A 26,612-nucleotide genomic window follows, 5' to 3' on the forward strand; every position below is an offset into this window, starting at 1 on the left:
CTGTCTCCATGGGAACGCTCCGAGTGTCTACTCCGAGGCCTGGGGCTTCGGTTTTGGTCAAGCAGGGCTGCGGCCATTGTTTATTTAGACGGTGTATTTGGGCCGGTCCCCATCCCTCTCCAGAGGCTCCGTAAGTGACGCGGACTCTCGGGAGCACCGAGCCAGAAGCGGACAAGGGCGGGGAGAGCTGTGGCAGGTAGAGAGGCAGAAGAGGGAGGGCCGGGGGCCGAGAAGCCGCTCCGGCTTAGAAATCTCGGACACCAGTGTAGGTGGGTTCTTCACAGCCGCCCTCCCCACGTTTAAACTGAAGAAGGGGAAGGAGAGAGGAGGCAGAGGCAGCTTGGGTCCTGGGGCCGGGGTGCTCGGGGCCGGGAGGTGCTGGGGCGGAGGTCTGTATGGGGAACGGAGGCCTGGATGCGGAACGGAGGCCGCGCGTGTTTCCCCTACAGCAGCCGATGCCGCCGGGATCCAGCTCCGCGAGAACCGTTTGTACGTCTGAATCCGGAGCATCAGATGTACAAACTCTGGCGGCCCTTGGTGCGTACGGGGAGCCCAAACCTGCCCTGCTCCTGGGACACCATGAAGCATTTTTCTCTCTAGGGAAAGAGGGCTCTTAACTGTTTATCATTGATATCATTATCATATCAATCAGCAACGGAGGACCAGGGTGGCAAAGACTCATGCCCCCATTTTACAGGTGAGGAAAGTGAGGCCCTACGAGGTCTAGAAGTTTGGTCTTTTTCGAAGTTCTACAAGTGGTTGGTGATAGAGTTGAGACTATGATCATGTCCTGGGGGCCCTAGATCTGGGATCTTTTGCTAAGAATCTGTACTCTGATCTAATAGTAAATCCAGTATTTATGTTGTAAGAAGTAGGAGAGGGTGACGGAATTTACCTTTCTACTTAACTGATTGAACAAAATTTTTAAAATATACTTTTAGAAAGAACTATTTAAGTGTGCTGCTGTTTTTCCAATCTTTTTAAAAAATTGTACATGTTAATAATAAACTAGGAAATTTTTGAGGCTCAGAGAGGTTAAATTACATAGAAAGCATCTTCATTCCTGGAGGGACTAAACTGTGAGATCAAATTCTGTTTTCATGCCCAAACTAGAATTGTACTTTTCTTAGATGGTCAGAAATAAGGTCCTGAGTGCCAGTTGGTACAGCTCTCCTTTCGGGTGCTTGAAAGGGAACAGAAATGTTCTTGGGCTCTTTCTGACCTCTGTCTGGGAGATTTGGAGGTTAACACTCAGTACGTGGGGATTGTAGTGAGTTTGGGAATTTCAAGTCATGCCCAGTCGTTCATTCCTCCTTTCTTCTCCCTCAGCTCAGCCTTCTCAACACTCCACGCTTCCCCCAAAAAGGAGCACAAAGGAGGAAGGAATGGTCACTATTTCCCTCACAGTCTGATCCCAGGTGAGTCGGATTGTCTTTTCTCATGTATAAAATGCCCCCGGCTTCTCCATGGATAGCGGGAGTAGTGGAGGTGGCCACAGGGATGGATGGACCAGACTGAATAGAACATATTCCTCTTTGCCTGGGAAGCTTTCAAGCCTCCTATGCAGCAAGCCCCTACCTCCTGCCCAGTGTCTTTTCCCAGCAATTACTCATTCAGTCAGCCAGTCATTCAAGCCTACTATATAATTCATACTGTTTTTGATGACCCGAGATGAATAAATACAAAAATGTCTTTCCTTAACCTTGGGGAAACAAACCACATGAGGTTAATAAGAATTTCTAAAGTTATCATACATTAAACAGTGCTGGAATGAGTGGCACTTTTAAGTAAAAGACAGGAACAGGAACTCAGAGTTGAATAATTACTATGAATTGGAAGATATCATTCCAGACAGGAAGACCATCATTTAGTCTCAGGCAGAATATAAGGGGACACATAAGGAAACCGGGCTAGTTGCAGTAGAGACATAAGTATGAATGTGTAAGGTAAGGCCATACTCTGGAGGGCTATTAATGTTTAACTGGTTACTTATTCTTGTGTACCACTCAGAGTCCACGGCACATCAACCAGAGACAGCCATTATTGACATTTTGATGTATTTATCAATACTTAGAGCCTTTTATTTAATACTTAATATACATACATACTCACTAATCTGTACAAATACTAGTATGTATGCATACATACACATATGTACAAATATGCAAACATAAATTTAAGATACATATATAAAGAGATGAGTATATATAAAAAAATTGGAATCATTACAGATAGGCTCCATGAGGGCAGGGAATGTTCCTAGTATATAGAACTATGCCTGGCATATAGTGAGCACTCAGTGAATATTTGTTGAATGTATGAGTGGCTGTTATATGTTTAATTTTTGCATTTAACATATGGACACTTTTCCAAGTATGTTTGGATAGCATGAGTATTTTTTTTAACATCTTTATTAGAGTATAATTGCTTTACAATGGTGTATCAGTTTCTGCTTTACAACAAAGTGAATCAGTTATACATATACATATGTCCCCATATCTCTTCCCTCTTGCATCTCCCTCCACCCCCGCCTCCCTATCCCACCCCTGTAGGTGGTCACAAAGCACTGAGCTGATCTCCCTGTGCTATGCGGCTGCTTCCCACTAGCTATCTATTTTACGTTTGGTAGTGTATATATGTCCATGCCACTCTCTTTGTCCCAGTTTACCCATCCCCCTCCCCGTATCCTCAAGTCCATTCTCTAGTACGTCTGCATATTTATTCCAGTCTTGCCCCTAGGTTCTTCTGACCATTTTCTTTTCTTTTTTTTTTAGATTCCATATATATGTTAGCATACGGTATTTCTTTTTCTCTTTCTGACTTACTTCACTCTGTATGACAGCCTCTAGGTCCATCCACATCACTACAAATAACTCAGTTTCATCCTTTTTATGGCTGAGTAATATTCCATTGTATATATATGCCACATCTTCTTTATCCATTCATCTGTTGATGGACACTTAGGTTGCTTCCATGTCCTGGCTATTGTAAATAGAGCTGCAATGAATATTTTGGTATATGACTCTTTTTGAATTATGATTTTCTCAGGGTATATGCCCAGTAGTGGGATTGCTGGGTCATATGGTAGTTCTATTTTTAGTTTTTTAAGGAACCTCCATACTGTTCTCCATAGTGGCTCTATCAATTTACATTCCCAACAACAGTGCAAGAGGGTTCCCTTTTCTCCACACCCTCTCCAGCATTTATTGTTTGTAGATTTTTTGCTGATGGCCATTCTGACCGGTGTGAGATGATATCTCATTGTAGTTTTGATTTGCATTTCTCTAATGATTAATGATGTTGAGCATTCTTTCATGTGTCTGTTGGCAATCTATATATCTTCTTTGGAGAAATGTCTATTTAGGTCTTCTGCCGATTTTTGGATTGGGTTTTGTTTTTAATTTTTTTAATTTGTTTACTTTTGGCTGTGCTAGGTCTTCGTTGCTGCGCCTGGGCTTTCTCTAGTTGCGGTGAGCCGGGGCTACTCTTTGTTGCGGTGCGTGGGCTTCTCATGGTGGTGGCTTCTCTTCTTGTGGAGCACAGGCTCTAGGCGCCTGGGCTTCAGTAGTTGTGGCTCACGGGCTCTAGAGTGCAGGCTCAGTAGTTGTGGCACACAGGCTTAGTTGCTCTGCGACATGTGGCATCTTCCCAGATCAGGGCTCGAACCCGTGTCTCCTGCATTGACAGACGGATTCTTAACCACTGCGCCACCAGAGAAGCCCTGTTTTTTTTTTGATATTGAGCTGCATGAGTTTCTTGTATGTTTTGGAGATTAATCCTTTGTCAGTTGCTTCATTTGCAAATATTTTCTCCCATTCTGAGGGTTGTCTTTTCATCTTGTTTATGGTTTCCTTTGCTGTGCAAAAGCTTTGAAGTTTCATTAGGTCCCATTTGTTTATTTTTGTTTTTATTTCCATTTCTCTAGGAGGTGGGTCAAAAAGGATCTTGCTGTGATTTATGTCACAGAGTGTTCTGCCTATGTTTTCCTCTAAGAGTTTGATGGTGTCTGGCCTTACATTTATGTCTTTAATCCCTTTTGAGTTTATTTTTGTATATGGTGTTAGGGAGTGTTGTAATTTCATTCTGTCCAGTTTTCCCAGCACCACTTATTGAAGAGACTATCTTTTCTCCACTGTATATTCTTGCTTCCTTTATCAAAGATGAGGTGACCATATGTGCTTGGGTTTATCTCTGGGCTTTCTATCCTGTTCCATTGATCTATATTTCTGTTTCTGTGCCAGTACCATACTGTCTTGATTACTGTAGCTTTGTAGTATAGTCTGAAGTCCGGGAGCCTGATTCCTCCAGCTCCGTTGTTCTTTCTCAAGATTGCTTTGGCTATTCGGGGTCTTTTGTGTTTCCATACAAATTGTGAAGTTTTTTGTTCTAGTTCTGTGAAAAATGCCATTGGTAGTTTGATAGGGATTGCATTGAATCTGTAGATTGCTTTGGGTAGTAGAGTCATTTTCACAGTGTTGATTCTTCCAATCCAAGAACATGGTATATCTCTGCTTCTATCTGTATCATCTTTAATTTCTTTCATCAGTGTCTTATAATTTTCTGCATACAGGTCTTTTGTCTCCTTAAGTAGGTTTATTCCTAGATGTTTTATTCTTTTTGTTGCAATGGTAAATGGGAGTGTTTTCTTAATTTCACTTTCAGATTTTTCATTAGTGTATAGGAATGCAAGAGATTTCTGTGCATCAATTTTGTATCCTGCTACTTTACCAAATTCATTGATTAGCTCTAGTAGTTTTCTGGTAGCATCTTTAGGATTCTCTATGTATAGTATCATGTCATCTGCAAACAGTGACAGCTTTATTTCTTCTTTTGTGATTTGGATTCCTTTTATTTCTTTTTCTTCTATGATTGCTGTGGCTAAAACTTCCAAAACTATGTTGAATAATAGTGGTGAGAGTGGGCAACCTTGTCTTGTTCCTGATCTTAGTGGAAATGCTTTCAGTTTTTCACCATTGAGAACGATGTTGGCTGTGGGTTTGTCATATATGGCCTTTATTATGTTGAGGAAAGTTCCCTCTATGCCTACTTTCTGCAGGGTTTTTATCATAAATGGATGTTGAATTTTGTCAAAATCTTTCTCTGCATCTATTGAGATGATCACATGGCTTTTCTCCTTCAATTTGTTAATGTGGTGTATCACGTTGATTGATTTGCGTATATTGAAGAATCCTTGCATTCCTGGAATAAACCCCACTTGATCATAGTGTATGATCCTTTTAATGTGCTGTTGGATTCTGTTTGCTAGTATTTTGTTGAGGACTTTTGCATCTATGTTCCTCAGTGATATTGGCCTGTAGTTTTGTTTCTTTGTGACATCTTTCTCTGGTTTTGGTATCAGAGTGATGGTGGCCTCGTAGAATGAGTTTGGGAGTGTTCTTCCCTCTGCTATATTTTGGAAGAGTTTGAGAAGGATAGGTGTTAGCTCTTCTCTAAATGTTTGATAGAATTCGCCTGTGAAGCCATCTGGTCCTCGGCTTTTTTTTGTTGGAAGATTTTTAATCACAGTTTCAATTTCAGTGCTTGTGATTGGTCTGTTCATACTATCTATTTCTTCCTGGTTCAGTCTTGGAAGGTTGTGCATTTCTAAGAATTTGTCCATTTCTTCTAGGTTTCCATTTCATTGGCATATAGTTGCTTGTAGTAATCTCTCATGATCCTTTCTATTTCTGCAGTGTCAGTTGTTACTTCTCTTTTTTCATTTCTAATTCTATTTATGAGTCTTCTCCCTCTTCTTCTTGATAAGTCTGGCTAATGGTTTATCAATTTTGTTTATCTTCTCAAAGAACCAGCTTTTAGTTTTATTGATCTTTGCTATCGTTTCCTTCATTTCTTTTTCATTTATTTCTGATCTGATCTTTATGATTTCTTTTCTTCTGCTAACTTTGGGGTTTTTATTTTCTTCTTTCTCTAATTGCTTTAGGTGTAAGATTAGATTGTTTATTTGAGATGTTTCTTGTTTCTTAAGGTAGGCTTGTATAGCTATAAACTTCCCTCTTAGAACTGCTTTTGCTGCATCCCATAGCTTTTGGGTCATTGTGTTCTCATTGTCATTTGTTTCTAGGTATTTTTTGATTTCCCCTTTGATTTCTTCAGTGATCTCTTGGTTATTAAGTAGTGTGTTGTTTAGCCTCCATGTGTTTGTATTTCTTACAGTTTTATTCCTGTAATTGATATCTAGTCTCATAGTGTTGTGGTCGGAAAAGATACTTGATACAATTTCAATTTTCTTAAATTTACCAAGGCTTGATTTGTGACCCAAGATATGATCTGTCCTGGAGAATGTTCCGTGAGCACTTGAGAAGAATGTGTATTCTCTTGTTTTTGGACGGAATGTCCTATAAATATCAATTAAGTCCATCTTGTTTAATGTATCATTTAAAGCTTGTGTTTCCTTATTTATTTTCATTTTGGATGATCTGTCCATTGGTGAAAGTGTGGTGTTAAAGTCCCCTACTATGATTGTGTTACTGTTGATTGTATTATGTCAATGTGAATATTGACATAATATGAAAGGATAATCAGGGAGATAAATAAAGTGGAGATTGACCACTTTCAACATATATTTATTGGTCATTTGCATTACTTCTTTGATAAATTGACTCAAATTACCTTTTTCCTACTGAATTTTTTGTTTCCATTTGATAGAATGTACTCAGTATGTAAAATATGGAAGCCAGGGCTTCCCTGGTGGCACAGTGGTTGAGAGTCCACCTGCCGATGCAGGGGACACGGGTTCGTGCCCCGATCCGGGAAGATCCCACATGCGGCAGAGCGGCTGGGCCCGTGAGCCATGGCCTCTGAGCCTGCGCGTCCGGAGCCTGTGCTCCGCAATGGGAGAGGCCACAACAGTGAGAGGCCCGCGTACTGCAAAAAAAAAAAAAAAAAAAAAAGGGAAAAAAAATATGGAAGCCATTTGTTATATGCTGTAAATATTTCTTTAGGTTATCATTTGCCTTTTACTTTTAAGGACTTCTTTGTTTATATGACTTAAATTTGTATAAAGTGAATCTTCTTTTTATTTATATGTATAGTTTTATACAGCACTAGCTGACAGCTCAACATCACTCTCATGAGAGGTCCAAACCAGAACTGCCCAGCCAAGCTACCCATGAATTTCTGACCCAGAGAAACCATGAAAGATAATAATTATTGTTTTAAGCCACTCAGTTTTGAAGTAACTAGTTGTGTGGCAGTAGATTATAAACACAGGTGTTGTTGCATTTTATTGGCCTTATGTTTTAGTTTATTTCTGAAGTTTATGTCAATATTCATTAGTAATATAGATCTGTAGTTTTGTGATTTTGCTGTCTCAGTGTTTTCCTGAGTTTCTTAAAATTTTTGATAACTCTTTTATATGCCTTGGAATAGTTTAATAGAATCACATTATCTGTTCTTTGCAAATCTGAAAGAATTCATTTAAGGAAACTTTTGGGTTGTTATTGTGAAGGTCATATTTCTTTGATAACTTGACCAGTTTCTTTCAAAATATCTGATCTGTTCAGAATTTTTCCCTTTTCTTGGGGCTATATCAAATGGTTTTCTAGGAAAAAATACATTTCCCATTCAGATTTATGTTCTAAAGAATGGTGGAAAGTGCCCACCTAATGTTCAATTAAGTTTTTATCTGTTGCTTTTTCACTAATCTCATTTCTAACTTTTTTCTCTTCGTGCCAACCCCTTTTTCTTTTCTTTTATAGCTAGTCAGGGATTGATCTATTTTATTGTTAATATTTTCCCCCCAAAGAACTGGCCCTTGGATTCATTTAACAATGGTAAATGTTTTTCAATCCTAACATTTTCTTTTACTAACTCTATAACTTTCCCTTTAACATTTAAGTGTTTAATCCATCTAGTGTCCCATTGTATGAGATATCAAATTGGAATCCAGCTTTATCTTTTCTCATAAAGTTAATCAGTTTCACACCACCATCTAGTGTAAATAATCCATTCTTCTTTGATTTTTAATGCCATCTTTATTGTTAATAAGTTTTCATATATAAACAAGTACATTGCTTAGGCTCTGAGTCCTCAATTCTGTTCTACTGGTCTATTTCTTCTGATTTTACTACTGTAGTTTGGTGGTATGTCAGTATCTAGTAGAACAAGTCTTCCTGCTTGGTTTACTTAAGTCTTTATGGACTTCTTTTCCCTCCCTATGAATTTTAGGGAAAAAAGAGTATATCGTGTTCCTCAAAAAATCCAGCTAGAAATTCGACTGGAGGTATATTGAATTTGAGTCATCTCATCCAAGAACATGGAGGCATGCTCCTCCCTTTATTCAGATAATCTTTTTTCTACTTTATTGGAATTTGAAAGTTGTCTTCAAAGATAAAACTATCTTTTTATGAGATAGTTGTTTTTTGGGTTTTTTTGCTGTTGTGAATATCTTGTTTTCTGGTAGTTGATTGCTGATACCGTGATGCTTTTGCTTTATTGTGTCTGGTAATTTTGCTGAGCTTTTTCATCAGTTTATGATTTATCCACATACTCTTGTTTTTCTAGGTAGATTGCCATAACATATGCAAATAATGACATTTTATGTTTTTTCTTCTAATCCTTAGCTTCTTATTTCTTTTTCTTTTCTTATAGTATTTGTCAGAACCGTTAGTACTATTTTGAAAGCAGTGGTGATGGTGGGCATTCTTATCTTGTTACCATCGTAAAGGAAATACATATAAAATTTCTCCATTAAGCTTAATGTTTGATGTAGATTCTTAGTATCAGTATATAACCTTTACCAATTTAGGTAGTTTCTTTGTATTTCTAGTTGGCTAAAAGTTTTTGTAAGACCTTTATAGGCGGTGAACATTATGATCTTTATCACACAATTTTTCTGCATCAGTTGAGATAATTGTGGTTTTCTTCTGTAGTCTATTAGTATAGTGAATTATGTTGATTAATTTCCTCATGTTGAACTGTCCTCCATTCCTGTTATAAATTATGCTTTATCATTTTTTCACACATATCTGAATTCAGTTAGCTAATATCTATTTAGGATTTTTTACATATCTATCAAACTTAAAAATGGGCCTATAGTTTTCTTTTGTATTGTTCTTATCAGGTCTTGTAATCAATATTACACTGGCCATATAATGAGCTAGTAATTTTCACTTTCTATTTTCTAAAACAATTTGATTATAATAGTAATTAACTGTTAATTGAACATTTGCGAGAACTCAACTGTAAAACTCTTTGGGCCTTTGATTTTGGGGGAGGGAGAAAGAATCTTGGCTGCCATTTCAGTTTCCTTTAATACCTACTGGTATGTAATTTTGTATTACTCTTAAAATCTATTTTGGCATTTTATATTGGCATTGTGTACTAGGAATTTGTCCTTTTATATAGATGTTCAAGTGTATTTGCATATAGTTCATAACGCTCTTGTATTATTTTAAGTCTTATGTCTGTGGTTATTTCCTCATTTTGTCCAGTATTTTGTTTATAATCATCTTTTCAAAAGAAAATTAGACTTGCAGAGATCTGACTTATTAAATTTTTTTTTGACATTAAATTTTTAAGAGCATCTTTTGGCCTTATGCATTTCCATATCATCTATTTGTTTATTGCCCCTTTGACTTTCAGCTTTATCCTTCTTTTTTGAAGTTTGCTCTTTTTTTTTAGAGGGGGAGGGTTTTTGTTTTCTGAGTTTCTGAGTTGAATGCTTAGGCTGATTATATGTAGCCATTCTTATTTCCTTTTAGTACTTATTTATCTGGGTCTTGAAAATTTTGATGTGTAATTATTATTATTCAATTCAAATTTTCTTAATTATCATTATATTTTCCTTTTAAATTTAAGGGCTATTTAATATGTTACCTGGGTTCCAGAAGTGTGGATTTTTAAATTCCATTGTTAATAGTTCCTAATTTTATTACCTTGTATCTAGAGAATGTATTCTGCATTATGTTGATAATTTGGAATTTATTGAGATTCCTTTTATAGACCAATACATGGTCAATCTTGTAACAGTATTGTGGGTTCATGAAAATAATGTGTATTTAGTGTTTTGGGAGTATAGAATTCAACACAGAAAAAATAATTCGAGTATTAATTGTACTGTTTAGTCTTTATATCGTTGAGTTCTTTGGTTTTACTTGATCTATCATTTTCTGAGAGGAGTGTATTAATATCTATAATTACAATCAATGGTGTATATATTTTATCTCCTTGAACTTACGATAGTTGTTACTTAATACATTTTGAAATTTTATTTGTGGGTGCAGTTTAATTATAATGGATATTTTTTGGTCTTACTATTTATTAATACAGAAAAAAAACTGTGTTTTTGTCCCTTATATTTTTGCCATAAATTTTTTATTGGGATATAACTGACATTAGTTTCAGGTATACAACATGATTCTATATTTGTATATATTGTAAAATGATCACCACAATATGTCTAGTTAACATCCATCACCACACATAGTTACAAACTTTTTGCCATAAATTTTATCTCAGCTGAAGTTAAGTTTGTCATTACAGCTTTCTTTTGGTTCATATTTGTGTGGAATATGTTGTTCCGTCCTTTTATTCCCATGTTTTTTTTCTTTTTAGTGTGTCTCTTCTAAACCACATGTTGAATCTCATTTTTTTAACCAACAAATCTGTGTCTTTTAATCTGTGAGATTAAGCTATTCACATTTACTATAATTACTGTTATTTTTGCTATCATATGGTCCCCATCTTCTCTCACCCCCCCCACCCTCTGATATACAGTCTTGGAGCAATTCTGATAAAATCTTAATTCTGGTGGGTGGTACACCAAGAGCAATAATTTCATTTCTCATAAAATTACTCTGTTAATCTCGGGTAATACTTTTTCCTTTGATTTTACCTTATGTAATATTAATATTGCAAAACCTACTTTATTTATTTATTTATTTTCCGGTACGCGGGCCTCTCACTGCTGCGGCCTCTCCCGTTGCGGAGCAACAGGCTCCAGACGCGCAGGCTTAGCGGCCATGGCTCACGGGCCCAGCCGCTCTGCGGCATGTGGGATCTTCCTGGACCGGTGCACGAACCCGCGTCCCCTGAATCGGCAGGCGGACTCCCAACCACTGCGCCACTAGGGAAGCCCCTACTTTATTTTTGTCTGTATTTTTCTGTTATAGATTAGCCTGTCTTTTCATTTTTAATCTTCCAGAATTCAGTAGTTTGGAGTGTCTTCTAAGCAATATGCCTCTATATTTTAAAACTGTTTTAGTATCCTTTTGTCTATTAATAATTTTACTTGCCATCTTAATTTATGCTTTCTATAATTTTTTTCCTCTATAGACTTGTACTTACTAATTTTGAATGTAGGTATTCCGCTTTTAACTTTCTAGTGGGGGAGAATATTTTTAACAAATTTTTAAAAATATTTTCAGGGCTTCCCTGGTGGCGCAGTGGTTGAGAGTCTGCCTGCCGATGCAGGGGACACGGGTTCGTGCCCTGGTCCGGGAAGATCCCACATGCTGCGGAGCGGCTGGGCCCGTGAGCCATGGCCGCTGGGCCTGTGCGTCCGGAGCCTGTGCTCCACAATGGGAGAGGCCACAACAGTGAGAGGCCCGTGTATCGCAAAAAAAAAAAAAAAAAAAAAAAAAAAAAAAAAAAAAAAAATATTTTCAAAGTTTTACAGTGTTTTTTAGTAAACTGAAATGCACATGCCTGGTGGTTCTAATTCTGGAAATGTATCTTCTAGAAATATTACGAGTGTTCAATGATGTATTTAAGAGAGTTGTTCACTGCTGTATTATGATAGCCAGAAAACTGGAAATAATCTTCATCAGTATGGGAACAGTTAAATTTTGGAACATCATAACATGAAATGCTATGCAACTTTTACAACAATACATCAACCATCTATTTCTGCATAATAAATTATATGTAGCAGCTTAAAACAACAAACGTTTATTATCTCAGTTTCTAAGGGTCAGGAATCTGGGAACAGTATAGCAGTGTGGTTCTGGCTCAGGGTTTCACACGAGGTTGCAGTCAAGCTGTCAGCAGGACTACAGTTCATTGGAAGCCTTCACTGGGGCTGGAGGATCCACTTCTAAGATGGTTCACTCACATGGCTGTTGGCAGATGCCTCATTTCTTACTGAGGACAGAAGGCCTCAGTTTCTCACCACATGGGCCTTTCTACAGGGCTGCCTAACTATTCATACAGTGTGTTAGGTAGCTTCTCCTAGAGTGACTGATCCAAGAAAAAAAGCATGGAGGAAGCTGCAGTGCCTTTTATGAGCTAGTCTTGAAAGCTGCACACCATTGCTTCCCCTTCTGCTTTTTTTTCCTGTTCATCAGAAGTAAGTCCCTAACCCAGGCCACATTCAAGGGGTGGGGAATTAGGCTCCACCTTTTGAAGGGAAAGGTATCAAATAATTTCTGGACATATTTTAAAATCACCACGAATAACATAGGCCTATATGTACTGAAACGGGAAGTTGTATACTACATATTATGGAAAAAAAGCAGACTGCAGAATTATCACGTCTGTGTTATGAAGAAAACATTAGTGGGGTATGTATGTATGAAAAAAGGTCCGTAAGGACACAGTGAAAACTATAGTGGTTATTTCTTAAATTATTTGGGGAGGGTAGACTTAATTTTTACTTATATTACTTCAGCATTGTTATAATTTTTATGAACTTTCAGTAAAAAAAAAAATGAGGCTCTTACTCTCTAGTATATTTTTTAAAATAAATTCCTAAATATTAGTATATACTGAACATTTTAAATTGAACTTTACAATTGAGAATGTGTCATCAAAGAAAAATGAATTTGTCACATAACCAACTTATGATTTATTCTTTCTACTAAAATATTTTTAGACAGTTAGAATACATGCATTTATCTCTTCTACTTTCTAAAACTGTATAGATATAGTAAAAAACCAAGAAATTTATGAACTTACAATGATGAAGCCGAAGAGCCATCAGCAAATGAGAAATTTCAACAAAATCCTGGATGGCAACAGTTGGCATAGTGGTAAGAGCCACATAGGGCTGAAGATGTTACATCCTAGAATACTCAGCAGGGTAATACAGACAAGAAAGGAACTGATGAGCCCTGTGAACTTCGGAGAGGCTCAAATCCATACACCATTTGGGGCAGAGGGCCAGCCACAAAAGAAGACCCTAAAATATTTCCAGAGAGGAAAGAAAAAGTTGCCCACAAAGGAATTACAGTTTGTTTGTTCTTTAAATCAGTCTTAGCAACACTAAAAGCTTATAAACAGTGAAGCGGTTTTGAGAAAAATTCTTTTCACTCTCGAATTCTTATGAGCCACTTATGAGGTATAGTAATAAAGACGTAAGGCATACAGTGATTCAAATGATTCTTGGGAATCTTTCCTAGTAACCGTGTTTGGACATTCTCCTTTGAAGAAAACCTCACCTGTTTCTCACCTTTGCTTTCTTCGATGGCCACAGGCTTAACATTCACAGGCTTGATTGAACTCATGTTGTTATGTGCCTCCCAGTTAATGGTGTAAAATCACAAAAGAAGAAGAGTCATATGAACTTGAAATGGAGCACTAACGAGTAGCCGGCCCTGACTGGGGCAGGATGATGGACTTTTCCAAAGTAAAAGGGGTGGGTGAGGGGATGAGACACTTGATAAAATAGATTATATAAAGCCTTTTGAAAAATCAAAAAATTGAGGACAGTAAATTTATTAAATAAAAATTAAACAGGTAATTCCCCCCCACAAAAAATTGTATATAATCATATTCAAAATTTTATAAGTACTGCTTATTGATTTAACCAGAAAATTAGTGCTAATGCTACGGGTGGTAATCTAATTCCTCATCTCACAGTGGGAAGTAAACAGTCTAAAGTGATCAACCATGAAGCAATAATATAAGCAACATGAAGCAATATTGTTACAGTTGGCAAATAGTTCTGGTCCAGAGTATGTAGACCTGGGTCCTAGCTGCAGTACCTCCAGGTCCATGATCTTGGGAATTAATCTTTTTCAACCATTATTACTAATGTGTAAAATGAGGATAATAATAGTATCTACAACATAGGATTGCTGTGAGGATTACTTGAAGTATATGTGAAGAGTACTTACTTGGCTCAGTGGTTAGCAGACAAATGCTATATAAATGTTTCTTATGATGGTGATGGTGTTCAGTGATTGGATACATTATTTAAGTACTTGACCTCTTATTATGTCTCCTCTTACCTTTCTTGTTTTTCTTCATTATTGGAGTTATTTCTTTTTCTTTTTGGTTTACCACTTATGTTACCTGCTGAATGTCTTTTTCTTTGTCCATCTTCTCACTTAGATTTCTTCTTCCTGGAAAGCCTGATCTTCGACCAGATGGCAGTAACATTTGAAGATGTGACTGTTAATTTTACTTGGGAGGAGTGGAAATTCTTGGATTCTTCTCAAAAAAAGCTCTACAGAGAGGTCATGTGGGAGAACTACACAAATGTCATGTCAGTAGGTAAATTATCCCGACTCTTAGGGAATAAGGTTAGTTTATTCTGGGACCAGTTTTGTTTTTTTTTTAACATCTTTATTGGGGTATTATTGCTTTACAACGGTGTGTTAGTTTCTGCTTTACTGCAAAGTGAATCAGTTATACATATACATATGTTCCCATATCTCTTCTCTCTTGCGTCTCCCTCCCTCCCACCCTCCCTATCCCATCCCTCCAGGTGGTCACAAAGCACCGAGCTGATATCCCTGTGCTATGCGGCTGCTTCCCACTAGCTATCTACCTTACGTTTGGTAGTGTATATATGTCCATGCCTCTCTCTCGCTTTGTCACAGCTCACCCTTCCCTCTCCCCATATCCTCAAGTCCATTTTCCGGTGGGTCTGTGTCTTTATTCCTGTCTTACCCCTAGGTTCTTCATGACATTTTTTTTTTCTTAAATTCCATATATATGTGTTAGCATACAGTATTTGTCTTTCTCTTTCTGACTTACTTCACTCTGTATGACAGACTCTAGATCTATCCACCTCATTACAAATAGCTCAATTTCGTTTCTTTCTATGGCTGAGTCATATTCCATTGTATATATGTGCCACATCTTCTTTATCCATTCATCCGATGATGGGTGCTTAGGTTGTCTTCATCTCCAGGCTATCATAAATAGAGCTGCAATGAACATTTTGGTACATGACTCTTTTTGAATTATGGTTTTCTCAGGGTATATGCCCAGTAGTGGGATTGCTGGGTCATATGGTAGTTCTATTTGTAGTTTTTTAAGGAACCTCCATACTGTTCTCCATAGTGGCTGTACCAATTCACATTCCCACCAGCAGTGCAGGAGGGTTCCCTTTTCTCCACACCCTCTCCAGCATTTACTGTTTGTAAATTTTTTGATGATGGCCATTCTGACTGGTGTGAGATGATATCTCATTGTAGTTTTGATTTGCATTTCTCTAATGATTAATGATGTTGAGCATTCTTTCGTGTGTTTGTTGGCAGTCTGTATATCTTCTTTGGAGAAATGTCTATTTAGGTCTTCTGCCCATTTTTGGATTGGGTTGTTTGTTTTTTTGGTTATTGAGCTGCATGAGCTGCTTGTAAATTTTGGAGATAATCCTTTGTCAGTTGCTTCATTTGCAAATATTTTCTCCCATTCTGAGGGTTGTCTTTTCGTCTTATGGTTTCCTTTGCTGTGCAAAAGCTTTGAAGTTTCATCAGGTTCCATTTGTTTATTTTTGTTTTTATTTCCATTTCTCTAGGAGGTGGGTCAAAAAGGATCTTGCTGTGATTTACGTCATAGAGTGTTCTGCCTATGTTTTCCTCTAAGAGTTTGATAGTTTCTGGCCTTACATTTAGGTCTTTAATCCATTTTGAGGTTTTTTTTTTGTGTGTATGGTATTAGGGAGTGTTCTAATTTCATTCTTTTACATGTAGCTGTCCAGTTTTCCCAGCACCACTTATTGAAGAGGTTGTCCTTTCTCCACTGTACATTCCTGCCTCCTTTATCAAAGATAAGGTGACCATATGTGCATGGGTTTATCTCTGGGCTTTCTATCCTGTTCCATTGATCTATCTTTCTGTTTTTGTGCCAGTACCATACTGTCTTGATTACTGTAGCTTTGTAGTATAGTCTGAAGTCAGGAAGCCTGATTCCTCCAGCTCCATTTTTCATTCTCAAGATTGCTTTGGCTATTCGGGGTCTTTTGTGTTTCCCTACAAATTGTGAAATGTTTTGTTCTAGTTCTGTGAAAAATGCCATTGGTAGTTTGATAGGGATTGCATTGAATCTGTAGATTGCTTTGGGTAGTAGATTCATTTTCACAATGTTGACTCGTCCAATCCAATAACATGGTATATCTCTCCATCTATTTGTATCATCTTTAATTTCTTTCATCAGTGTCTTATAATTTTCTGCATAAGGGTCTTTTGTCTCCTTAGGTAGGTTTATTCCTAGATATTTTATTATTTTTGTTGCACTGGTAGATGGAAGTGTTTTCTTGATTTCACTTTCAGATTTTTCATCATTAGTGTATAGGAATGCAAGAGATTTCTGTGCATCAATTTTGTATCCTGCAACTTTACCAGATTCATTGATTAGCTCTAGTAGTTTTCTGGTAGCATCTTTAGGATTCTCTATGTATAGTATCATGTCATCTGCAAACAGTGACAGCTTTACTTCTTCTTTTGTGATTTGGATTCCTTTTATTTCCTTTTCTTCTCTGATTGCTGTGGCTAAAACTTCCAAAACTATATTGAATAACAGTAGTGAGAGTGGACAACCTTGTCTCGTTCCTGATCTTAGTGGAAATGCTTTCAGTTTTTCACCATTGAGAACGATGCTGGCTGTGGGTTTGTCATATATGGCCTTTATTATGTTGAGGAAAGTTCCCTCTATGCCTACTTTCTGCAGGGTTTTTATCATAAATGGGTGTTGAATTTTGTCAAAAGCTTTCTCTGCATCTATTGAGATGATCATGTGGTTTTTCTCCTTCAATTTGTTAATATGGTTTATCACATTGATTGATTTGCGTATATTGAAGAATCCTTGCATTCCTGGAATAAACCCCACTTGATCATGGTGTATGGTACTTTTAATGTGCTGTTGGATTCTGTTTGCTAGTATTTTGTTGAGGACTTTTGCATCTATGTTCCTCAGTGATATTGGCCTGTAGTTTTCTTTCTTTGTGACATCCTTGTCTGGTTTTGGTATCAAGGTGATGGTGGCCTTGTAGAATGAATTTGGGAGTGTTCCTCCCTCTGCTATATTTTGGAAGAGTTTGAGAAGGATAGGTGTTAGCTCTTCTCTAAATGTTTGGTAGAATTCACCTGTGAAGCCATCTGGCTGGGACTAGTTTTGTTGAGTATTTTGGTTATTAGGGTGCTATGTTGAGGTAGAAGAACCATTCTCAAAAATGGTTCTTAAATCACATGAGAAATAGAAGGTAAAGAAAGCAAGATATCTTCCAAAACATTTTGGCTATGTAATTAATAGGTATTTGTGATTCTTACTTATTTTCTAGATTACACTTAAAGCACAGATTTCTGCCCATAATTTTGTGCAGTCCTCAATTTGTTCTCTCTTCATGTTCTATTTGTAAGTTAGCTTTTGCTGTATAACAAACTACCCCAAACTTAGTGACTTAAAACAAACTGTGTTATTTTTCATGATTCTAGTTGGTTAGATGGATCTTCTATCATTGAGTGACTTGATTGGGGCTGGATGGTCTAAGATGAAGCTGGACAGCCTGAATGGCAGTTGGTCAGTATCAGTGTTATAACAGGCATGTATTGACCATATGTCTCTCTTCAAGGAGGCCAGCCCAGGCTCATTTACATGGTGGTGATCACAGGACTTTCAAAACCAGCAAGAGAGGCCAAGCCCCAATGCACAAGCACTTTGCGAATCTCTGCTTGTCTCACTTTTGTCCTAGTGGCCAAAGCAAATTATATAGCCAAGCCTAGAGTCACTGTGTAAGGGGAACACTCAAAGATGTAGATAAAGTAGAGAATTTTTTCCCACAATCTACTATACTATTTTAGAACAGAAAAATAGAAACAATATTTTATTTCTTATAATAATGTCCCAAATAGAGTAATCTAATTAAATCTCAGTCTTTAAGACTATTTCCATTAAACCAGTCAGGCTTTCTCTTTTATTTCTAACAGTACCTGGTAAGTAGTAGATGCTCAAGATATGTTTGTTGAATGAATGAATACATCTATGGATGAAAAAACAAATGAATTCCTCACCCAAATATGGAGCAGCCTAAGTCATAACACTTCTTTCCCACTTGCACCTACACATATATTCCTGTAATTCTGGAGCTTGTTGATTGAGATACTTGGAAATTTTTAAGCACAGCTTTCATCTTACCACTGGGTTATCTGCTTATTTTTCTAGGAAACTGGAAAGAGAGCTACAGACTCCAAGAAGAAAGATTCAGATATTTTGAACATGAACATCTTTCCTGCTGGCAAGGCTGGAGGAATGCCAGCACTCAGATATATGATAATCAGATCTATGTGGAAATGGTTCAAGGTATAGATTCCAAAGACCTAAAGCAGCAACACCTTTCTCACTCTCAAGAGTGGTTAATACTCTTCACACAAGGACCAGGGTTTGGGAACTATGAACTGACTTTTGAAGGTAAAATTCCCAGGAACTTAAAATATACGAAGTTTATACCTTGTCAATCCTTAGAAACAAAACACACTGAAGACAATGGTAGAGAAATCTATGTGAGTGATTCACGTGGTTTTCAAGGACGCAGATACCATGTTGTCATATCCAGGAAAAATCTCTCTGTGGAAAGAAAACAGAAGCTCATAGGTCCGCATTCTTATATCCCAGGAGAGGAAGCCCTTCCAGAGTACATTGGGGAGATATGCCAAAATGACCTGCTGAAAGGCTCTGTGGAAGAGAAATACTGTGGATATAATAAATGTAAAGAAAGTTATTATTGGAACTCACAGTGTGTTCACAAGAGAAATCAACTTGGAGAAAAGTTGTATCCATGCTCCATCAGCACAGCATGCTTCACTCAGAGATCAGACCTATACAGACATCCAAGAATCCACATAGGTAAGAAGCCGTACAGATGTAATGAAGGTGCCAGTAATTTTAGTCAGAGCTTCGGTGTTCACTTTCATCAGAGAGTCCACCCAGGGGAGGTACCTTATATATGTAATGTGTGTAGTAAGAGCTTCAGTCAGATCTCCAGTCTTCACTGTCATCAAAGAGTCCACACAGAAGAGAAACTCTATAGACTGCAGTGTGATAAGGACCTCGGTAGAAATTCATTACTTCACATTCACCAGAGACTTCACATAGGAGAGAAGCCTTTTAAGTGTGATCAGTGTGGTAAGAGTTTTAGTCGGAGTTCAGTACTTCATGTTCATCAGAGAGTCCACACAGGAGAAAAACCATATAAGTGTGATGAGTGTGGTAAGGGCTTCAGTCAGAGTTCAAATCTTCGAATCCATCAGTTAGTCCACACAGGAGAAAAGTCCTATAAATGTGATGACTGTGGTAAGGGCTTTACCCAGCGCTCAAATCTTCAAATCCATCAGAGGGTGCATACAGGAGAGAAGCCTTACAAATGTGACGACTGTGGGAAGGACTTCAGTCACAGCTCAGATCTTCGCATTCATCAGAGGGTCCATACAGGGGAGAAGCCCTATACTTGTCATGAATGTGGGAAGGGCTTCAGCAAGAGTTCCAAACTTCACACTCACCAAAGAGTACATACTGGAGAGAAACCCTATAAATGTGAACAGTGTGGGAAGGGCTTCAGTCAGCGTTCTCATCTTCTCATTCATCAGAGAGTCCACACAGGAGAAAAACCCTATAAATGTGATGACTGTGGAAAGGGCTTTAGTCACAGCTCAAATCTTCACATTCATCAGAGGGTCCACACAGGAGAGAAGCCTTATCAATGTGCTAAGTGTGGTAAGGGTTTCAGCCATAGCTCAGCTCTTCGAATTCATCAAAGAGTCCACATGGGAGAAAAGATTCATAAATGCCATGAGTATTATAAGGGGTTCGATCAGAATTCACATCTTCACAGTAATCGCAGAAGAACAGCCTTATAATTCTGTTCATTTAGTTATAACAGCTTTAATCAAAGCTTCACCTTAAGCCCAGTAAATGCTGCTGGGAAGAAAATTCTGTAAATAACCCAAATAATCCCAAGCAACATTTATTGTTTCCCCTAATTCCTACTAAAAATCATTTGCTTCAAGAGGAGATCCTTAGGAGGATATTTTAAATTAAAATGTATTTTCTTTTTCTACAATAAATATTATGCATAGTCATTATAAAATATATAGAAGAGTCAAGAAGAAAACTTTTCATCCTGTTTCATTCTAAGCCTTTTTTCCTGTGCATTTTCATGTGCATGAAGTCATACTGTATGTTCAATTTTATATTTTCACTGACTTCAAAACATTTTCTTATATTTTGGTTTGAATTGAAATTGGCTAGCTATAAATGAAATAGCATCTTGACTCACCTGTAAAGTCCCTAAGAAGCTACAGAAAAAAAATGAAAACACACAAAACTTGAAACTCAAACTGGTAGACAACAAGTTCTCAAATGTTGAAGAACTAACTAAAGGGCCAGTAAATTTGGAAAACAATGTATGACCCTTATCCAAGATAGGGTATCTTAGAGATGTTATTTCTGTCACCCAGAAAACTCAAGAACCAGCCTTTTGTTGCAGGGGTGCTGCACTATGAGGTTACCATAATACACTCTCACCCATTCCCCTTCCCAGTTTTCCACATTTATTCATAGGTTCAGACACTAGGAGGTGTGGAAAAATTCTGGTTTTCTAAAAAAACCAAAGAGGGAAAATGGATAAAGACCTCTGCAACAGTAATTGTCAAAAGACAACAGAATAACACCTTCAGAATTGTGAGACTGAAAAATGTTATCGCCCATAGTTTATCTTATCAACTAAATTGTCTTTTACGTTTGTAGGTAACAAATTAGATAAGAAAACAGAAAACATATCAAATATGTACCTTTCTTAAAGAGAGCTCAAGAATGTGGAAGTCATAGTGTAAAAGAACTGGTAACAAACACTAAAATCAGTTAAACATGCAGTTAAGTCTTGAATAATTGTTAATTTGTTTACAAAACTTCAAAACTATTAAATAGTTGTACAAGAAAATATTTAATATACAAATGTTGAGTATAGAAGCATTATATGTTAAAGTCTGGATGGGAAAGTAGGGTTATCAGATAAAATCCAGGACGCCCAGTTAGGTATGATTTTCAGATATACAATGATAATTTTTTAGTATTAAGTATGTCCCAAATATTGCATGGAACTTATACTAACAAATTATTTGTTCATATAAATTCAAACTTAACAGCACCCTGTGTTTTTATTTGCTAAATTTGGCTACCAAATGAGGGAAGGACAGCAAAAGAAAGTGTGCTACATCTCTGACCGTAAATAGCATGGATTCATTACATTTTCTTCTTGACTTTAACAACTCTAGAAATAAAGGTCTAAATATTTTTTTACAAAGTTAGAAATTGCAACTAAAATAACTAAAAACATATTTCTTTCAAAACAGAGAAGATAAAAGCAAAGAATATTCAGTGCCTATAGCAAAAGACAGAAAACAAAAACAACATGAAGATGATCTAAAAAATTGGAGAACATGGATCAAGGTGAGAGGAAATCAAATTTATCAAAATAGGTTAAATCTCCCCTTAAAAAGTTTTGAAAACCCTTGATTGAATTAAAATTTTACTTATATGCTATTACAACAGAAAAGATTAAAGCAAAATGATATTGGTCAATTGACCAATTTTCACTTGACTGATTGCTCAATATTGATTTATTGATATAAAAGAATAGGCAAATGTTTATTAGGCAAACAAAAGCATGCCTACAATATACTTTTAAAGGTTAATTTTAAATGAACTGATTAAACCCATTAAGGTGGGTAATAATATAAAAACCAAGTTTCCTAAACTCTTGTAATAATCAGAAAAATACAATGGGTGCAAAAAAGGGTTTGAAATACTAAAATTTCTTTAAAAGGAACAAATAGCAAAAATGTAGAATGAAAATAATGAAAAACAAAACATTTAATTGAAAATAAAGGGACTTGTATAGAGCGGATGTTCTTAATTTATAGATTTATTTCCAATCTCATCAAAATCCCAATGAGATGTGAAATTGAAAAAAGTATTCTAAAGTCTTTTAAGAAAAATAGATATTGGAGAAGAGCAAAGATAATTATAAGAAAGATTAATGAGATTGCCCTAACATATAATAAATGATATATTGAAGTTAAAATATTGAGAACTTGATTGTACATTTGAAAAAATGTTCAGGATGCTCAGTTATTACTAAATAGCTTAAAAATAAACCAGTATATGGATTACATATATATATATAAAACATTAAGTAGATATGCTTAAATACTTTACATATGATAAAAGATTTATGTATAGAAGGATTATTCAGTAAATGGTGCTGAGAAAATTATTTAACTCTTTCGTGAAAAATAAAATTAGGCTTTCGTCTCATGACCTATATCATATATACTGATCTAATATATATTGATTAAAGCACAGGTTTTCAAGCTGTGTTCCATGAACCTCCATATGGTTTCATGAAGCCTGGTTCATCAAAAACAAAGCCACAAGTTAACCCCATGCATCTTTTCTGATTCACGTTCAAGATTAGCACAAGATTTCTTTCTTTTTTTTCTTTTAGAGGAGGTTCTACCATTTTAAACATAAAATGTTTAAAATTCACCAAAGTGGGTTTTTCCATGGTTGAAAACACACATGCATTTTTTGAGAGTTTGATGAAATGGAAGAACTCAGAAAAAATACCTAGGAATTTGACCACATTAAAAAAATTTAAACTATAGGTTAAGAACATATGGAAGTCAAGACAACAGGGAAAATATTTGCCCTGATTAGGACAGTTATGAACTTTTATAAGTTAATACAAGAGATGGACACCAACTTTAAAAAATGGCAAAGGACGTCAACAGATTAAAGCAATGAAAATACCACTATCATTAACAAAAATTGTAATAGTTATTTTTAGTGAGAGTACAGAATGATTGATACTTACACACTACTTATGTTGAGGGTAAATTGACATGCTTTGGTAAAGCTATTTGGCCAATTATAAGCCTTAAAATTGTTATTATTCTTTGTCCTATAGTGATTTCATATCTAGTGTATATCCTGTGGAGATAGAGTTACACTCTATTAGGGTACTTCATTTTTTTTTTAAACATCTTTAATGGAGTATAATTGCTTTACATTGTTGTGTTATTAGGGTAGTTCTATTTGCAAAGAACAGAGATCCACTTAAGTTATTTCATATAAAAATTGAGTTATATAACATTATGTTTTAAAATCTCACCAAAAAAGAAAAAGAAAACACTAGGACAGAAGCTTCAATATGAGAATTTGCCGTAGAAAGCCATTAGACAAGGAGGCTACTCTTTCAAGAACTTTTGTTTCTCTTTGGTTATTCCTCTCTTCTCTACAGACTGACCTCCTGTTTACTCACTCTGTGTATGCTTATAATTGCCACCACATCCTTGAATATATTGTTTTCAATTTTATTGCCCATCACTAACTTGTAACTTCTGGGTCTCTGTTTAGATTTCTGAGTAGGGGAAGATGATTGGCTCAACTTATAATTACTACCTCCTGACAAGTCTGAGACCAGGCCAAACTATAGGCTACCGGTAAGCCTTTGGATTGGCCTGCTTTGTATCAGATGTTCACTCTGCTGCTCTCAGACATGCCCAGGGATGAAGTGATAAGGCATATAACATGGTTGTAAGGGCTGATGTTCAAATAGGTTTCTCCAGAAAGTGGTGGGTCTGGGCTAAGCATTCTGAACCACATTAGAACACGTACACAGATAAACGTACACAGATATTTATTATAATATTTCTATGCTGCCCTCCCCCCTAAATAGGGGAAAAGTCATATAAATTATGGTTCATCTACATGATGTAATCTTATGCAGTCATTAAAACTTATATTTTCCAAGAGTGTTATAATAAAAATATACTTATGGTGTTAAAAGTACAAGATATAGAACTCTATGGGGTAAGATTCTATTTATATTTATACAGATATTTCCATGGGGAAAACATTGGATGTATACAAAAATGTTATTAGTGGGTTTCTTTGAGAGGATATTTGGTTATCTTTATGTTCTTCATGCTTTTCTGTATTTTTTATATTTTTATTGGTGTCATTTAAAAAAAATAAAATTTTACATACAACTTATTTAAAATGTTAATGATTACATGACATTCCATTGTGTGGCTGTACCATAATACTTATCGCTATATTATCGGGTATTTAGACTGTTTGAATTTTTATATCATGAATTGAACTGCCATAAATGTACTTATGTATGAAGTTTTCAATTATTTTAGTTAATTTTTATAATGATTTTCTATATTCAGTTATTGGGTTAAAAGATAGGAGGCAGAAGGTATAATTTGTGCAAAGAAATGGAATAATGAAATTACATGATGTATACAGCCAGCTACAAGTAATGTCAAAGTACCTGACAACAATGTCAAAGCTAAGTACTTGACATTGTTGGATTATAAAGTATAAAAGCGAAAGGTGAGGTTAGAGGATGGCCAGGTCATGAAGGACTTATTGTGCCAAGCTAAAAAATTTCTCATGGTCATGGAGAGACATTAAAGAATCTTAAACAAAGCAACAACAGTATGTCATTTGGAAAAGACTTCAACAACAGTGACTGGATATCCAGAGACTGGATATTTTGTAGAGTGAGGGGAAGAGGAGCAAGAATGGAGGTCATGAGCCCATATAGTAGACAAGACAACGAGGTGGTGTCAATGAGTTTTGATAGTAGGAGGCAGTTTCCTTTTCTTTTTTTTTTAATATTTATTTGGTTGCGCCGGGTCTTAGTTGTGGCAGGCGGGCTCCTTAGTTGTGGCTCACGGGCTCCTCGGTTGCAGCATGTGGGCTCCTTAGTTGTGGCATGTGAACTCTTAGTTGCGGCATGCATGTGGGATCTAGTTCCCTGACCAGGGATCGAACCCAGGCCCCCTGCACTGGGAGCACAGAGTCTCATCCACTATGCCACCAGGGAAGTCCTCAGTTTCCTTTTTTTTTTTTTTTTTTGCGGTACGTGGGCCTCTCACTGTTGTGGCCTCTCCCGTTGCGGAGCAACAGGCTCCGGACGCGCAGGCTCAGTGGCCATGGCTCACGGGCCCAGCCGCTCCGTGGCATGTAGGATCTTCCCGGACCAGGGCACAAACCCATGTCCCCTGCATTGGCAGGCGGACTCTCAACCACTGCGCCACCAGGGAAGCCCTTAGCTGTAAATTAAAAGGGTTGAGATAACAAGAGTCCTAAGATCTCTTGTGAACTTATATCTCTAGAATAGTGCATACTACATAGTAAACTATTGATTTTCACAGGACCCTGTTGCCGGGAAGTCTTCTCAAAACTTTAACGTCATTTTAATTTCACAATCACGTCAAGAAAGGTCCTACTAAGTGCACTCTATAGTCAAGAAAAATCGTGGCTTGGAAAGGCTCACAATTAGCCCGAGGAAACCAAGTGGTGAGACCCAGCTGGAAATCTCACCAAGTCTCCAGGCACCAAATGGCAAATCTGTTTCATAGTACTGGAGACTAGAGGTCACTAGACACTTCTAATAGCAATTGAAGAGAAGCCCAAAGGACAGAACAGTTCCCCAGTTTTCATGGGAAAATGTGTGGATTCCGGGATCCGCAGAGAATACATGAGCGACTTGGCCAGGAAAGCCCCACTGCTCTACAGCAGGAGGACTAACGCAGCAGCGGAGTGTGCTGGTGCCAAACCGCTCCACCGGGGCCGCAAGGGGTGGTGCCTCCCAGCGGAATACGTCCAGAGGCTGCAGTGGCTAGACTGTTTCTTAGGCGAGGACTCAAGTATCCTTACTGCCTTGGCAAGCAGTCCGAGCCTTCAGGCCTGCCCAACTCTCAGACTGGAGGGACTCCTGAGGGCAAGCACAGGTTTAGCTTGATTTCTTATTTTTGTTGATAGGCTGAAGCTACCAATTGCACACGCTCTTAGTGAAGATCTCTTAAGGCTCATACGGAACTCCTACTGCTCTCGCGGTAGCAGTGAGCTCAGACCACTCCGGGCTGAGCTAGGCCAACTTTATTCTGGGAGCTGGTGCGAATGGTTTGGGATCCGCCTAATTTCTGGAGAGGGTGGGGGTCCGAGCTGGTTTACAGCGCTCTATTCTAGAGAAGCTGACCTCTTCAGACTACAAAAGTGACAGTCCCTACACTCCACCGGCCGTCTTCCCACCATTCTGCCCTTCCCTAGGGGAAGAGAACAGAAAAGGAGGGATGGATCCCTTCGTAGCTAGGACTCAGGTCAGTAAGCGTTTCTTCTCCATCTGGAAACGCAGTTTCAGAGTCATCTCGGAGATCTTGTCCCCATGCTGGAGGCTTAAACATTGTCATATCTGGTCTCTGGAATCCTGTGCTTTCACATCATTTCTATAGTACCTTCTATATAGGCATTAGGAGTTCCTGTAGTGTTTCTGACTTCTAGCACAGTGTTGACACACTATAAATGTTTAAGGGATGGATACTGTTGAAGAGACAGTATCATCATAACTTCAC

At 37.3% G+C, this 26,612-nt stretch overlaps 1 protein-coding gene across 1 annotated transcript; it reads left to right on the forward strand.

Moving 5' to 3' along the window:
- Positions 1-24,244, forward strand: ZNF214 (zinc finger protein 214). The gene is made up of 4 exons (XM_067750064.1): positions 1-130; positions 1,330-1,418; positions 14,293-14,454; positions 18,349-24,244. The coding sequence occupies exons 1-4, from the start codon at positions 9-11 to the stop codon at positions 20,037-20,039; spliced, it is 2,064 nt and encodes a 687-aa protein (XP_067606165.1). The 5' UTR covers positions 1-8; the 3' UTR covers positions 20,040-24,244.
- Positions 24,245-26,612: the final 2,368 nt, after the last annotated feature.

This window comes from Pseudorca crassidens, chromosome 9 (genome assembly GCF_039906515.1).
Source record: "Pseudorca crassidens isolate mPseCra1 chromosome 9, mPseCra1.hap1, whole genome shotgun sequence".
NCBI classification, from domain to species: Eukaryota; Metazoa; Chordata; class Mammalia; order Artiodactyla; family Delphinidae; genus Pseudorca; species Pseudorca crassidens.

Coding starts and splice junctions, on each gene's coding strand:
- ZNF214 (XM_067750064.1), top strand. CDS start 9: ATGGGAACGCTCCGAGTGTCTACTCCGAGGCCTGGGGCTTCGGTTTTG. Junction 131..1,329: donor CATCCCTCTCCAGAGGCTCC/GTAAGTGACGCG, acceptor CTTCTCCCTCAG/CTCAGCCTTCTCAACACTCC. Junction 1,419..14,292: donor CCCTCACAGTCTGATCCCAG/GTGAGTCGGATT, acceptor CTTCTCACTTAG/ATTTCTTCTTCCTGGAAAGC.